Genomic DNA, 15,388 nt, shown 5'->3' with positions numbered 1-15,388 from the left:
GAGAGGGGAATGGGGTGGCTGAGGAGCGGGGGGCAGCAGGTGGTGTCCTGTGGGCAGGCAACCTGGCCTGTGTATTCCTAATAGAGCTAGTGAGAAATGTGTGTGAAAACCCGTGTGCTAATGTGTGACAGTGCATGCCTGTGTGCACTAACTAGAGCGTGTGTGGAAGCGTGTACTGGGGTTTTAAAGCATGTACAGGCTGTAGTGTGACAAAGAGTCAGAGAGCGTGTGAGAACGTGTGTGAGCGTGTGCAAATGGATTGTGTACTCAGGCGCATGTGCAGCATTCGTGGGAAAGCATGGGGTTAAGTCTGAGCACCGTACAGGAATGTGAGTGCACGTGGAAAGTGCGTGAGAATGTGCAAGTGTGCACACGTACTAGCTAGATTGTGTAAGAGTGTGTAGTGTGCATGCTAGAAGGTCAAGAAGACGTGTACTAGAGGTTGTGAGAGTGTGTGAAGGGTAGCCAGGGAGCACTTGTAAGTATGCCTGTGAGTAGTAACTACTGTGTGCGAAAGTTTTGTAGTACTAGGCTTTGAGGGGGTGAGAACGAAAGTGTAAGTTTAAGTGCAAAAGCGCGGGGATGTGTGTGAGAACTGTGAATGTGTTCATGTGGACTCACTAGAGCATGTGTGCAAACATACGTGAGAGCCACGTATACTGTCTATGTATGTGAGCACGTAGAAGGTGCGTGTGCGCCAGGGGTGAGAGCGCACGTGTGCACGGGCGTCTGTGGGGCGTGGGGACACTCAACGGGAAGGTCTGAGCAGAATGGGCGGCCCCACTTGCGAGTGTGAGTTTGTGCGTGTGCGCGCGCGCCACCACCCCCCACCTGGGTCTGAGCCGGTTGCCATGGGAACGCGCCGCGGCCCGGAGTTAATCATTTCCTGTGGAAAGTGTGCGGGAGGGGCCAGAGAGGGGCGGGAGCGGGGCGGGCCGAGGAGGCGGCGGCGTGGAGCTGCCTCCCGCTGGAGGGCCGGGCCGAGCCCCGGGCGCTGCGGCGACGCAGGGATCCTGCCTCCACCAGGCCGGTGAGTCCGGGGCTCGGGCGGGCTGAGGACGGGCTGGGCGCTCGGGTTCCGCCCGGCCTGTCGTTCGGGGTGCCGCGTCCTGGATCCCCCTGCGTGGCCCCGTTGGGGGGCGCAGAGAGGGCCGGGCCTCGGAGACCCGGCCCTGCGCTATCCTGCCCCCACCCCCCTGCGCCGTCCAGTCTGAGCCGAGCAGGGCATGGGGGCGGTATGTCCGCTGGAATCCAAGCAGCCTCGGGACCCCCTTTCCGATTTCAATGGCCCGGGAAAGCCGGACACTGCCGGGGAACCGCGTGCCCGTCAGCGCCGCCCCCTCCCCTGGCAGAGGTCCCTGCATCCGCAGGGCTCCCCTGAAGGCTGCAGTTTCGGGCCCTGCCACCCCGTAGGTCCCCTGGGCAGTTCACTTTCCCCTTCGCAGGGCCGGGATGGGGTGGGCCAGCCCCAGGTTAGGAAGGAGGGCCTGGGCCGGTGCCGTCCTGGGCAGTGGGCGAAATTGAGCCTTTGACAGCGGTAGCCTGGGGCGGTTGGCGGAGGGGGGGCCGGGGGGGGGGAGCGGGCCCAGCAGGAAGGGCGAGCCAGAAGCCACCTCCTTCAACCCCCTGTTGTGAGTTAGAGCAGAACTCTGGCGCAGTGAAGGGCCTGGTCCTGGCAGATTTTAAAGAGGAAGCGGCATATAAATTGGTACCATTTGCACCTCCGACACCCCAACCCCCGCCAATACACACATCTGTCTCAAGGTTTGGGGTCGTGGCCACCCCTGGCCTTTCATCTTCTCTGGCTTTCTGTCTGCCTGAGGCTGAGTGAGCACGGTACGCTGGCCCAGGCTGTTCCCCATGCCCTTGATAAAAGTAACCCTCTCCTTGGCCTGAGAGTCATTTGCAAGGAATGCAGTCTCAGAATGGGGCCCTGTGTTTGCAGTGACTGGATTTTAGGGACGCAGGGTCATGAGTTCTGCTGTCCTTATGGACACCAGGGAGCAGAGATTTTGAAATCTGGGTTGACCTGCAAAACCCAGGACGTGTGATTGTGCGGAGGGGAAGTCCAGCCCCTGTTCAACCTCCTTGACATTCTGCCCGCTCTCCCAGGGAGACCAAGCCTCCTGGGCAGCAGTCTCTGGGCAGTTGTCAAATGTGTCCCCCAGTCATTGCAATATCCCTGGTCTGGGGCAAGGGGGCTGTAGCTCTACCACCCCGGCCTAAACCCAGAGAGGCAGGTGCTGGCTCTCCTGCAGCCAGCCCTCTGCATCCACCCACCACTGGATAGAGGTCACTGAAAAAATAAAATTTGGGTATTCTTTGTATATGCCAGTATTGTTCTGAACATTGTATATATGATTGTCTAAACTTTACACCAACCCTATAAGGTAGAGTTCTCCCCATTTCACAGATGGAGATACTGAGGCACAGAGACAAAGTAATTCTCCCAGGGTCACACATCTAGTAAGTGGCACAGCCGGGTTCTGAAGCAGCTTTCGGTCATAACCACTCTACTCATATGCCCCCGTCACCTCGCCCCATGACCTAGGCTTTTGAGTCTCCAGCCTTGGGCTGTTTGAAAGTCCTTGATACTTTTGACCTTCACACCCCTCAGGCTGCTAAATTCAGCTGCTTTTTCCTTTTCAGCATCTTGCACACATCCTTCCTCTTTCTTCCTGATATCTTCCTGACTGCCTCCCAACTTCCCTTCCTGAAACCAACGAAATATTGTCTCCTTCTGTCCCTGACCCCCTCAGACTTAGCTGATGCCCTTTAAAAGTCTTCTCCCTCAACTGTGACATCGACCTTCAGTGTCCTCCACCATCTCACCTTCCCAGCAGCTTGGCATGCAGGTGGAGCCTGTCTCACTCCCTCCTCATCCCTTGGGCAGCTGAGCCTCAGGGTTGCTTGTGCTCCCAGCTCCGTGCCAAGCAGCCTGGAGAAGGGGACATCTGGTTCCTCCTGGTTCCTTGCATTCCACACTGCTCCATCTCCCATTTCCTCAGCAGAGCTGCCCCCATATTGGATTAGCCTCCAACCCACCCTTTGGCCGGCAGTCCTGCCCCCTCCCAGGGAGACTGCACCCAGGAGCCTCCTTCCTCCTCCAAGTTGTCTTCCTTAGTCCAGGAAGGCAGCGACCATGACGCCCTAGTCAGGAGCCTGGCATTCTTCCAGGGCTCAGCTCTGCGAACATCGGTCACCAGATGTTCAGGCCGCCCATCCTTGCACTCTTCTCTTGCCTCTCGATGCTTCAGTCACTCCTGTCCCTCTGTTGACCCAGCATGTGCACATCTCTCCTATGCTAAATACCACATCCTCTCCTTCCCATCCTAGCCAGCTTCTCCAAAGTGAAGGAAGTGGCAGCTTCCTCTAGCCCCCATCCCCCTTGGGCCTTCCCACATCTGCCCTCTGCCCTGCTCCACTGACCTTTCTTCCAGTTTGACCTCTCCGTGGCATGGTTCCCTGGGAACTGACCATCCTCTCCTTCCCCCTTACTCTCCGGTCACCTCTGAGGACTCTGCACCTGCCTGGTGCTCCTGCCACCTCTGACCTTCCTTCTCCAGCTTTTCTTCCCACTTGGAGTGAGCTCCATCCTTCTTGGTTGCCTCTCATCTTGCACCACCTTTGGTGATTGCATTCTCACCTGTGCCACAGGGACCCCCGTCAGCCTCCCGGTTCTGTGTCTCCATCTCCAGCCCTGCTCTCTTCCAAGCTTAAGTTTGAGCTTTTGTGTGCATTCATTTCCGGGCCTTCACCCAAAAGCCATCACCAGGTGTTTGGTGTGGATGTAGCTTCGCTCTAGGCTGGGTGCTGTGGGACCCACCCTGGGCAGCCATAGAGGGTCAGGGGAGATGGACACTGTTCAAACAGATATCTTTACTGCCTGGTAGAGAGTGGTCAGTGCAGTGAGGGTTAGGGAAAGTGGCCTACAGCCCAGGTGGCGCCATTAGAAAGTCCTTGGGTGCCTCCAACTCCATTTTAAAACCAAAAGCAAACTCCACATTGCCCCTCCGAGCTGACTTGGCTTCTTCTGTAAATGGCATTACTTGTTTTCTGAGTCTGGTGTCACAGCTTGATGTCACCTTAAATGCCCTCAGAGCTGCTTTGCACACAATAGGTACTCAATAAAGACTTGTGCAGTAAAAGAAGTCTGTTCTGTTCCTTTGCTCTGTTCATAAGGGCCCCATGGGGCTTTCTACCCAGACCAGTGTTCCCCACACCCACCCCCGTTCTCCATACCACCTGGTGCCTCCCTGCATCCTGTTTTGATTGTGGAGGTTTGTTGAAGTGTTTACCTCCCTCCTGACAGGGAGCTTTGAGGCCATGTCTCTCCTGATCAAAGAGGACCCCTGGCAGGTGCCTGGCACACAGCAGGTACTGGGTAAATAATTATTAAATGAGGAATGAATGAATCTTTGTATTTCAAATCCTAGCTCGGTGTCTGCCAGTTGTAGGTACAGTGCGAAGGCTAGTTGAATACAAGAATGAGCTGATTTTAAGAGAATTTGCTATATGTAAGCCTGATGTCACAGCCACAGTCAAGGCCCCTTCTGAATAGATTCATGGAGACGCTGTTGACTGGTGCTTCCTCCGTGTGGGGCTGTGACCTGTCTATGCTGCCAGGCTCCGAGTGGAGGGGCTGAGATGTGGGGTCTCCACGTTGCGCTGCAGAAACACCTGATGGGCTCCCTGCCCACTTCTGAGCCTCCCTTCTCCTTAACTAGTACCCTGAAATGGTGATAGGCTCTGTTTCAGCCCGTGAGCCCAGGGGCTCCTTGGGGGACATTCGAGTTGGGGCTCTGGTTTACAGGTGACCCAGTTCAGCAGACCCTTCCAGATGGTGGGCTCCGATCAGCTTGGGATGGGAGCGGAGGGTTCCGGCTAGCGGGCTTCAATCTCGCTTTCTTGCTCTCTCCGCAGGCTGCCCGACGCCCGGAGGAGGCTGCTGAGCCCCGCCGGGCCATGGTCCCGTCTCGCAGGACGTGGAACCTGGGAGCCACGCCCTCGCTGCGCGGCCTGTGGCGAGTGGGCCGGGCCGGGGAGCCCGAGCCGGGGATGGCTCGCCCCGCCCCAGCCAGCCCGGCCGCCCGCCCTTTCCCACACACCGGCCCGGGGAGGTTGAGAACTGGTGAGTCCGCATTTTTAAAATGCCTCTTTATTTCCTTTCCTTCCTCCAGATACCAGCGATGAGATCGGGGTTTCTGGCAAGTTCCTAGGCTCAGTCAGAGCTGTCAGGTAATTACAGGGTATCGGCAGCCCGCGAGCCGGGCGTGGAGTCAGGGCGTCAATTTCGCTGGGCGCTCCTGCCCCGCGCCGGTCTGTAAAGAGACGCCGGGGACGCCGAGTTAAACGTTAACGCAGTCTGTAGCGCAGGGGGAGAACGCCGCGCATAGCCACGCGCTCTCTGGCCCGGCCAGGTGGCTGTGGCTCTGCGATCCGCCTGTCCTTGGCGGCGGAGCGCTCGTGGTCTCGCTCCGGTTTCTGCCCGCGACCGGTAAACAAGGTAGGTGAACTGCTGCCCGGTGCCCTGCGCGGATCTGACACTTGATTCCGCCAGGGCTTGCCCGCGGATGGCGAGGAGTGGACGGAGGCTGCTCCGGAGCGTGGCCTGGCAGGGAGTGGGTGCCATGCGCTCCTTCTAGGTGCCATCCAAGGTGGCCCCGACAGCAGGTGGGCAGTGAGGGAGCCCCCGAGTCTGGGCCCCCGCTGTGCCCCTGGGGGAGCTGTCAACAGCAGCTCTCCTTTCTGGGTCATGTCCCCTGGTGCCTCCAGCGTCAAGAAGTGGGCAGCTCCTCTGATTCCCGGTGGGAGCTAGATCGTCAGGACCGGGGAGCTGCCCCATGACTGTCTGCCAGCCTTGGCTTGGGTAGGTTGTCCTGTAAATGTGGGGACGGGGGCATCTTCAGACAAGATGCCTTCAGGGGTTTGCTGTCTGACTGCCCCTGACCTACGGGGAGATTGCCAGCCTGTCTGAGCTGGCAGAGTCCCTCCAGGACATCAAGTCCAAGCCCCCCTCTATGTACAGAAGGGAAAACTGAGGCCCAGAGAGGGCACATAGCAAACTCCAGTTCCCTCTCTCTCATCACACTTGTGCCATAGGTGGCAGCCAGAGCGCTGTCCTCCGAAGTCTCTCTGCAGGGGACAGTGAGGCTGGGGGTGACCCTGGAGGCCGCCAGGGAAAGCTTGGGCTTTTGGGTCAGGTAGCCCCAGTTGTCTGGAAGGGGCTGAAGATGGTCTCTACCCAACAAGGTTGTCCAAAGGATTAAAGATGAATGAACAGTATTGCTTTTCTGGTTTAAAAAAAAAAAAAGAAAGAAAAAGAAAAAAAAGAAAGAAAGAAAGAAAGCAAGAATTGAAAAAAAACAAAAACCTGTTCTCTTGGAAAACTAAAAAACGAAACCAAAACAAAAACACAGAAAAGTATAAGAAGGAAAATAAGAATCACCTATAAGCCTGTCACTAAACATTTTATATAGTTCCTTCTAGTCTTATGTGTGTGTGTATTGGTCTCTTAAATTAGTGTTATGAGGATTATATGACCATACAGACCTTTATCTACTTTTAAAATTTAAGACAAAGGTCCAGTGAAATCGTGTGTGTGAAATGCTAAGCGTGGTGCCTGCCACTGGGTAGAGCCTCAGCCAGTGTGGATGTCCCTGGGCCTCTCTACCCCCACCCCCCTCTCATTGCTGCCTTGAGAAGGGTAGGCAAGCAGAGGGTGGGGTAGCACATGGGACTGGAATACTGGCTCTGTGTGACCCTGGGCACATTATTAACCCTTCTGGGTCTCCAGTTCCTACCTCTCAGCGTTGTTGTGAGGAGCTGATGGCCTGCATTGCTGGCTACCTGCTGTGTGAGCACTTTACATGTGTCGCCCCGTTTAATCCTCATGGCAGGACTGAGCTTGGTTCCTTATGCCCATTGTATTGAGAAGGAAACTGAGGATCAAGAAGGGCAATAAGGCCTGGAAAGCACTTGGCCCAGTGCTGGCATTCAGGATGTGATGGCCCCCCAGGGTGGGAGCTCTGCGGCTTGCCCTGTGAGGCGAATCCCCTCTCCCGCCCCGTCTGGTCCCACAGGCTCTGGAGGTGGGTCAAGGGAGGGGTGAATGGGGTGTCGCTGCTGCAGCCCTCTCCCCGCACCCAGTGAGGGAGGCGGTGTGTCAGAGGCTCGAGCGGATGTGCCTTAACTGGTCCTGTGTTTTTGGAGGCTGCAGGGACCACGCCACCCAGCGTGGGGTTGGTCTTTATGAAGGCAGGGGAGAAATTGCCACCTAGAGGCAGCCTCGGTAATGAGGCCGCGGCCCCAGGGTGCACCTCCTGTGAAGATTAGCGCAGCCAGGGTGGCATCAGCTTCCTTCTGCTGCTGTCTGTAGAGGGTGTTCATGGGCAGGTGCCAGCCCTAACGCCACCGTGGAGGGAGGGGAGCCCGCCGCCTCCCGCGGGGTCTTGGGCGACTTCCTGCAGAGGATCCCAGGGCGGCTTGTGGTTAGGAAGGAGCGCAGCCCCCGCCGAGTGCCAGGCCTTCCCTCTGTGTAGGGCAGGCATGTGAGGGCGTGTGAGTCCCTCCTGGCAGCACCTGGGCTGCCTGGAGTGTGTGAAAGAGGAGCTCAGCCACGGCCCTGGCCAGTGGTCCCCGGCCAGCAGTCTCCAGCCAGCGTCAAGCATCTCACCTGTCTCCTCTGTCCTGGGACAGGGCGTGGAAGAGACAGCCCGGCTGGCGGCGACGAGGACTCCAGCACCCGAAGTGCAGCTCGCCCGGCCCTGGCTCAGTGCCGAGCCCTCAGCGTGGACTGGGCGAGCCCCGGGAGCCCTCACAGGCTCTACCTGACCCTGCAGGTGAGCCCTGGGGCGGTCAGAAATGCCAGGGCTCGAGCTGGGCCAGTGTGCCGTGGCCCTCTGAGCTCCAGCAGCTTCCTTCTCCGGGGAGGGAAGCAGGGAGGGAGAGCTGGGGGCCTGCCTTCTGCCTGTTGCCAAGCTCCTCACGGCACATCCACCCTGAGCCTGCCTGAATGGGGCAATGTGCTTATTAGGTTAGCTTGGGGGAGATCTCACAGGAGATGACAGCAGCTTCTCAGCCACGCCCTGGCTGAAGTGTTAAAGTGGGAACTGTGGGGCCTTCAGTGAGGAGCTATTGGGAAGATGGGCAGGTTTTTAGGGGAGCTGTTTATTCCCACTGGGGCATATGAGTCCATGGGGCAATAATTATTTACATTTCCTTGTTTAAAGTGAGAACCTAAAGCTAGACAGAGGACTTTGCCAAAACTTGGGTTCTTTTCTCTTGCAGTTATCACTGCAAGTCAGTTATCATGTGACTTTCAAAAGACAAACTTTACGTATATATGTGTAGTATTTGGTTGTAGAATTAATACATCATGATAGCAATAATAATAGCTGCTCCTCATTGAGCACTGACTTTGTACCAGGCTTTGTGGCATGTATTGTATGTCTCACATCAGTCCAAGACACAGTTACTGTCTTATGTGAGTTTTATGGATGAAGTAAGGGAGGCTCAGAGAGGTCAAGTAACTTGCTAGTGGTCACACAGCAAGTTGGGATCTGAACATGATGAGCTTTATAACACATGGTGTAAAGAATTCACACGTGGCAGGAATATAATATCTAGAAATTGAATGTCTCCCGTCATCCTGTATCTTTGAGAAATCCACTATTAAGAGTTTGGTGTTTATTTATCTTTCCTGTACAACCACTTCGTTGGATTTATACAATTTTTATTCTTTATTTTTACCTTCTGTTCTGTGACTAGCTCTTTCCCTCAACAGTAAGTCTTGGTTATTTCTTCACGCCTGTCAGTATATAGAGAACTACCTCATTCTTTTTTTTTTTTTTTTTAATTTATTTATTTATTTTATGGCTGTGTTGGGTCTTTGTTTCTGTGCGAGGGCTTTCTCTAGTTGCGGCGAGCGGGGGCCACTCTTCATCGCGGTGCGCGGGCCTCTCACTATCGCGGCCTCTCTAGTTGCCGAGCACAGGCTCCAGACGCGCAGGCTCAGTAGTTGTGGCTCACGGGCCCAGTTGCTCCGCGGCATGTGGGATCTTCCCAGACCAGGGCTCGAACCCGTGTCCCCTGCATTAGCAGGCAGACTCTCAACCACTGCGCCACCAGGGAAGCCCGAGAACTACCTCATTCTTTTAAACTGCTGCATAATATTCTACTTCAGGGTTTATCTAACTGATCTTCTGTGTTGTTTCTGATTGCAAAGAGATCCTTAAACAAATACCGATGCATTCATGCAGCTACAGCTTGAGCAATTTCAGGATAGCACAGGCTCTGTAATTTTTAAATGGTTGCGTTTGTTAACAGATATTTATGAAGTGCCTACTCTGTTAGGTGCCAGCACACAGCAGAGAAGAGAAATAGACCCAGCAGTCTAGCAGAGAGGCCAGGAGTAATCAAATGATCACAAATGTATGCGCAAACATTGACATAGTGGCTGAGGATGAAGGACCAGAGTTATCTGGGGGTGTTGCCAAGGCCCCTCCCCGCAAGAAAGATTGTGCATGAGGGGGCCGCCTTGAAGGGACGCATGCAGATGGAGGGCAGGAGGGGCTGTGGGAAATGCGTGCCCTTTGTGTTTGTCCTCCCTCGTGTGGCCCCAAGCCGGGTCTGAACGTGGACCCCTTGTTTGTCGCTTCAGGGACAATCTTGGGCTTCTGGGTTTTTGTCAGCCCTTCTTATGTGGTTCATCTGAAAATGGAACCGAATGGTCCTTCTTTTATCTATAAGGTCTGCGAGAAAAGCATGTTGCAGGGACAGTTAAAGAAACTGTTTTTATGTTAAAGAAACCATTTTTTATGACTTGAGCCGTTGGTAATTAAATCGGGAGGTGGTCAGAAACCAGCAGCCTTGAGCTGGGCGGAGGCTCCGTTCTCGGATTTTGATTATGGGGTGTTGGGTTGTGGTTGCCGCTGAGTCCTGGGGTCAGCAGGTCTGCTGAGGATCTGAGAAGCTCCCACCAGCAACCAGTTTCCACAGCTGTGTCCTGGGCCCTTGAAGCTTCATTCTGTTTATAGGGGCTTCAAGGTGGGCGGCGGATGTGGGGCCCAAGTAGGGACCCAGACACAGTGAGGGGACCCAGTGGGTCCCCTGCCAGCTTCTCAAGCAGTTACAACCTGAGTCGCTCCCTTCGGAGGCTGCAGAAATTCCCAACCCCCCGGGGGCCTGCCTGCCCATCCTGTGGCTTGGCCAACAGGCCAGAAATAGTGTAACCTTTGCTCTGGGCGGCAAATGGAAACTTCCAGCTGCCCCCGTTGCCGCCACCAGTGACAAGGCTGCTCGTGCTGGTGTGGCAGTTGGTCACAGGGTGGGGACAAAATTAAGTCGTGGGAATTTTCCTAAATACGAGAGACTGCTCACCACCCTCCCTTCTCAAGCAGAAAGTAGAGTTGCTGTTTTAAGAATGAGGAAATGAAACTCCAGGGAAGGTAAGTAACTTGCCCAGGGTCACACAGCTCACCTGAGCCAGGCTTCACACCCAGGCCTTTCCGACCCCAGGCTCTGAACATTTTTTAAACGTAGCATTTGTCTTTTTGTTTTGAATAAGGTGGGCACAAAGGCACGCACAAAAGTGTCTGTAATCTGCCTTGCCAGCTAACTTCTGTTATCAGAGACAACAAAGCAGTACACCATAGATGCTTACGAGGTTAAGAATGCAAATGCCAAAAAGATGCAAAATGCAAGGTAAAGGCTTTCCTTTCTTCCCACTCTCTCTCGGTGAAGTTTCTTTCGATTTCCCCCAGTTTAAATGCTGCATATTTCTCCTCTTAGCCCCTGCACCATCATCCGACCTCTCCGAGGAAACCAGTGTAAATATACAGATTTTTTTTTGGAGGCCTCTTTTATTTCCATTATCCTTAAATGGAATCGCACGTTACGTGTGGTTCTGCTGCTTGCCTTGGACGTCTTTCTGTGTGAGTTGCAGGTGGTTTTCTCTGCGTGAGAGACTCTTTCTGCCTCTCCCCTCCGTCTCCCCACCAGTTCACTGGTCTGTTCTACCTCAGCCTTCTTTGCCTTGGTTCCTCCTTGACCTAGAGACAGGGTCCTGCAGTCCCGGATAGCCATGTTGGGCGGTGGGCCACGGCCTTTCCCTGCTCATATGGACCCGGGTGCCCCCTTCTAGGCAGTCCCAGGCTGGTGCCGTTTGAAGGTGAGGGCAGCTGACATCATGATGGGGGGCGGCGGGCATTGCCCTGAGACTGCCGTGTGCCTGGTGGGGCTGGACAAACCTGTGAATGTTGGGACAGTGCACCTGAAGCGATCAGACCACTGCAGTGGTGACTCGGGGCTCACAGGTCAGCTGAGTGAGCTTCACCTGAGGGTTTCTAAGTGCCCAGGAACCTTGTTTGCTGGCACAGAGGGCTGGCTGCTGATGGGGGCCAGGAGGACGCACTGCCCCCCTCTTGCTGTGAGATCTGGGCATGTTTTCTTCCAGACTCCGGGCCTCGTTGTCTCCACCCACAGCGTGAGGGATGGGCTGGCCGGGTCTGAGGTCCTCACCAGCTCCGGGAGCGCACCGTCCTCAGGCTCAAGGGGGGGTCCCCTCCCCGCCACAGTCCCCCTCCCCCTTCACGTGAGGATTCTGGTTGTGTCTTGGCAGCAGGCCCTGCGGGACAAGGGGTGCGAGAGCAAGAGTCAGGGGGCGAAAGAAGAGAAACTCCCGAAGAGGCAGGCGCCGGCCCCCAGGCGGGGCCGGGAGGCCCAAGAAGCTGGTGGCACCATGAATGTAGAGAAAACAGGTAAAGGAAGTCTGCCCGCTGACCTGGCACAGCCCAGGCTAAAGCCGGTGTCGGAGGGGAGGCTCTTGTCCCAGACACCATCCTCCTCCCCTGGAGGTGGCCCCCTGGACGTGGAACTCAGAGACTGCAGCCTGCCCGTCCCCACTCCAGGGACACCCTCCTCCCAGGGCCGCTGCCGTGCCACCGGTGATAAGCAGCTTTGGCCGACATGGGCTGGGGTTGAATTTCCCCGCTTTTTGTCTTTTCCCCAGCGCCTGTCAAAAGCAGGGTGAAGGTGGCAGCCTCAAAGACGCCACCTCCTGCAGAGAGAGGCCTGACCCCCTCCTTTTGTCTCCGTGGGTCCATCAGGGACCCAGAAGCCCTAGGACACGGCTTCGCTCTGCTGCGTCGAGGCTGGGAGAGAGGAGCTGGTGGCTCCGCTCTTCTCCGGCAAGGCTGACAGGCTCTGGAAGAGGCTGTGTGCCCCCTTTGTGGGGTTCCCCAGCAAGAACCCAGAGCCCAGCAGTCACTGGGAAAGTGCATCCTCAGGGAGCCCGAGGGGAAGGCCAAGAGCGAGGGGGGAAAGGAGCTGGCCTTTCTCAAGGAGCCTGAGGGGAAGGCCAAGAGCGAGGGTTTGCCTCCTCCTGTCAGAGCTTGATTTGTTGTCTGAACTTGCGAGGTGGAAGGAACCACTCCCTTCTCTGAGGTTGATCCAGAGCCGCCTTCACCCGTGGGCCCGGCACTGATTCGGGGGCCGGTGTCGGGGTCTGGCCGGGGTGTGGAAGGGGGGGCATCGTCCAGCCAATCCGGAGGACTGACTCTTGTCAGTGGGTCCAGGGATGGGACCCCCGAGCCTGAGTGTCCTTGAGGGGCCGTGTCCAGGCAGGGTCTCTGAGAAAAAAACTGTCTTCTGAAAACTCGGACCGACAGCTGACCTACTATGAGGATGCAAAGGTCCCTCAGTCCCCGCCCTTAAGTGCTCCTTTGATCTCACCTCTTCCTCCGCTGCTGTTGTCCCTTAGCTTCCTCTAGGTCTTTTCTTGCCCAGCAAGTGCTCTCCGGGCCCCTCTTGGCTCCCCTGACACACGGGCACTGTGCCCAGGTCAAGGTGAACTCCCCTGGCTGTGGGCTCTGAGGGTGAGATGAGCAGTGTCCCGGGCAGGAAGGGCCATTCCGTGTCCTGCTGGGTGACACTCACTCACACCTGCGCATCCCTCGTGGGATCCAGGCTCTTGCCCAAGGTTGCCTCCGGATAAGGACCATTGTCCCCATTTTACAAAGGAAGCCCCTGAGGGGCCCTCCCATGCTTGTCTGAAGTGGCAGAACCAGCTCTTGGACCTGGAGTCAAGAGCATTTCCTGCCACACCACGGCAGTCTGCAGAGAGAGGGCTGCTGGTCACATGCTGCCCATGGCAGCCCCGTGTGCAGGCCTGGAAGCATCTGTCTGAGCTCGCTCTCTCTAGAACAGAGAGCAGAAGCTTGGCCAACTGTGTGTGACACGCATGCTGTGTCACATGCAGGCCGCACGGCCAGGGCTCCTAGCCAGCCAGTGATGGCCCCTGTTCCCGCTTTCCAGAGGGCCTTGAGTCGGAGCTGTCCCTCGGGGTTGAGAGGAAGCGAAAAGGCAGTGTGTGTGTGCGTGGCCTGCTCCCTTTAGAGTGAGAGCGGCTTCTCACTGTCTACCTCTCCTGGGCCCAGTGCGGAGACGTCCTGCCCAGCCTGGAATCAGCTCCGTCTGCGCTCCCCGCTCCAGCCCAGTCCCAAAGCCAGGCTGCTGCTTTGGCTTCTGTGCTGTCTCAGTGAGCAGCACACTCGCCACCTCCCTGTGGGTTGAAGCTGGGATGTGTGACTTCAGGTGCGGGTGGCTTTGTTTCCAGAGTCTGGGATCCCCCCGCCACCGAGTCCCGCCCACACAGTGTGGCGGAGCCCAGACACCCTGGTGCTCTGAGGTAGGGTGGAGGCTCGTGGCCAGCAGATGCCACTCTTCATGCTTCACTCTTGGACGCTTGGCCCCGCCTCTCAGGCTTTGGCCAAGTTTGGGCTGCCTGAAGATCCCTGCCCTTCCAGCCTCTCCTCTGCCCCACGGCCCCGCCTCCTTGCCAGTTCCCCACCTGCAGAGACCGTGGCCATTCTTGGGGCCAAAGCAAGCTGTGACAAGCATGCCAGGCCCCATTAGCGGGTCACAGGCCTTGACTGTGTGTCTCTGTCCTTCTATCTGTCTGTCTGTGTCTCTTCTGCTCTCGGTGACAGGACGGTGGAAGGCTGAGGCGCCACCCACCCCTGTGTTTATCCCTTCCTCGTGCCTGTGAGGTCCCTGTGCTCAATCCCGCAGGGGTCCACCTGGGAGCGCGCCTGGCTGTGTTCCTGCCCACGTGCTGTGTCTGTCCCCGTGTCCTGGTCTGTCTGTCCCTTGCACACGCACACCTCCACTTGCTCCCTCTCTGTGTGCGGGTAACCACTCCCTGTGGAAGGCAGGGGGCAGGCTGGGGAGCCCCCGCCTCTCTTCTGTACTCTGGAGAGGGTTTGGGGTTTAAAGAAATCATGTTCCACCAAGAATAGTGTTTTCTGAGGAGAGAACAGCTGTTGCTAGAGCTATGTCTTTCTCAGCTGCAAGTCCACGCAGGCTGGCCATGGAGAGGGTATTGCGCGTCAGACCTAGAACACAGGCTTTGGGGGAGTAATCAGTGGAAGCTGCTTTCCTAAGTCCTGGTCTAGGCAGTTCCACCCCCCAGAAGCTGCCTGCTGTGAAGCGGCTTCGTCCGAGGCAGGCCCTGGAGGCCCCCGGCTAACCCATGCTGCTGCCGCCCCCAGCCCTTGCCCGGCTCCCTCGTCCCCTCTGCTTGCATCCCCTCCCCTGCCATGACGGGCCCCCTGTCCTCGGCCAGGCTGGGGCCTCTGCTGCCCTGCTGATCGGCGGCTGCTTTGCTCATAGGTGGGCGGCTCTTTGGCAGCGGGAGGTGCTCGAGCCTGTCGGGGCCGCCAGGTGCGGCCCCCGTGGTACATAGGATGGTGGAGGCCATGTCCCAGCTGCAGGAGGAGAAAGCCCAGCTACAGGAGGAGCTGGTGGCCCTACGGGAGAGGCTGGCTGTCTGCGACAGTGATCAGCAAGCCACATCCACCCAGCTGCAGAATCAGGTACCTGGGGAGGATGGGACGGGCTGAGGCCGCTGCCCACTGTGGAGCAGGTCGGAGGACGTCGCCCAGGGCACCCGGAACCCACCAGACCACCAGCATAATGGACAGATGGGGTCTCCGCGCCTGGCTTGGGCGTGCACAAGAGGGCGAGGTGGCGAGAATCAGAGGCCTGGGCCTCCCATGCTGGCCATCCGTGAGCCCCCTTCCTCGTGGTTAGCAGGGGCCAGGACCTCCCTCTCCAGAAGTGACAGGCAGCACGTGTAGGCATGAGTGGATCAGGAAAGCGCAGGGATGTTCCCGTCCCGAGGCCAGTGCTGAGTCCACTCCATCTTCCAAGGTGCCCTGGCTTGGGCAGCCCAGGTGGACCAAACTCATTGCAGAGGTCACCCCACGGAAAACTGGCAGGAAATGAGAGGCTGGCATGTGTGCAAGTGAGAGAAGGGAGCTCTCAAATCTCTGGAAGCCCTAGAAAGTGAAGGTTCTAGGGCTCCTCCTTTATTAGCTAGCCAGGAGGA

General features: G+C 57.0%; 1 protein-coding gene across 4 annotated transcripts in view; it reads left to right on the top strand.

The window, feature by feature from the left end:
- The first annotated feature begins 905 nt into the window (after positions 1–905).
- Positions 906–15,388, top strand: part of KIFC3 (kinesin family member C3) — a 35,877-nt gene continuing 21,394 nt past the window's right edge. For 2 of the 4 annotated variants that reach the window (XM_030847998.3, XM_030847999.2), the window contains exons 1-5: positions 906–1,030; positions 4,924–5,131; positions 7,699–7,841; positions 11,621–11,759; positions 14,671–14,873. In XM_030847998.3, the coding sequence (XP_030703858.1) occupies positions 4,966–5,131; positions 7,699–7,841; positions 11,621–11,759; positions 14,671–14,873 (651 nt within the window). In that variant the 5' untranslated portion in view covers positions 906–1,030; positions 4,924–4,965. Of the gene's footprint in view, positions 1,031–4,923; positions 5,132–7,698; positions 7,842–11,620; positions 11,760–14,670; positions 14,874–15,388 lie in introns of those variants that run through there. The other 2 variants (XM_030848005.3, XM_060288487.1) reach the window with 2 other exon arrangements.

Source organism: Globicephala melas, chromosome 19, assembly GCF_963455315.2.
Source record: "Globicephala melas chromosome 19, mGloMel1.2, whole genome shotgun sequence".
Classification (NCBI taxonomy): Eukaryota; Metazoa; Chordata; class Mammalia; order Artiodactyla; family Delphinidae; genus Globicephala; species Globicephala melas.
This window is presented reverse-complemented; position numbering and strand designations above follow the sequence as displayed.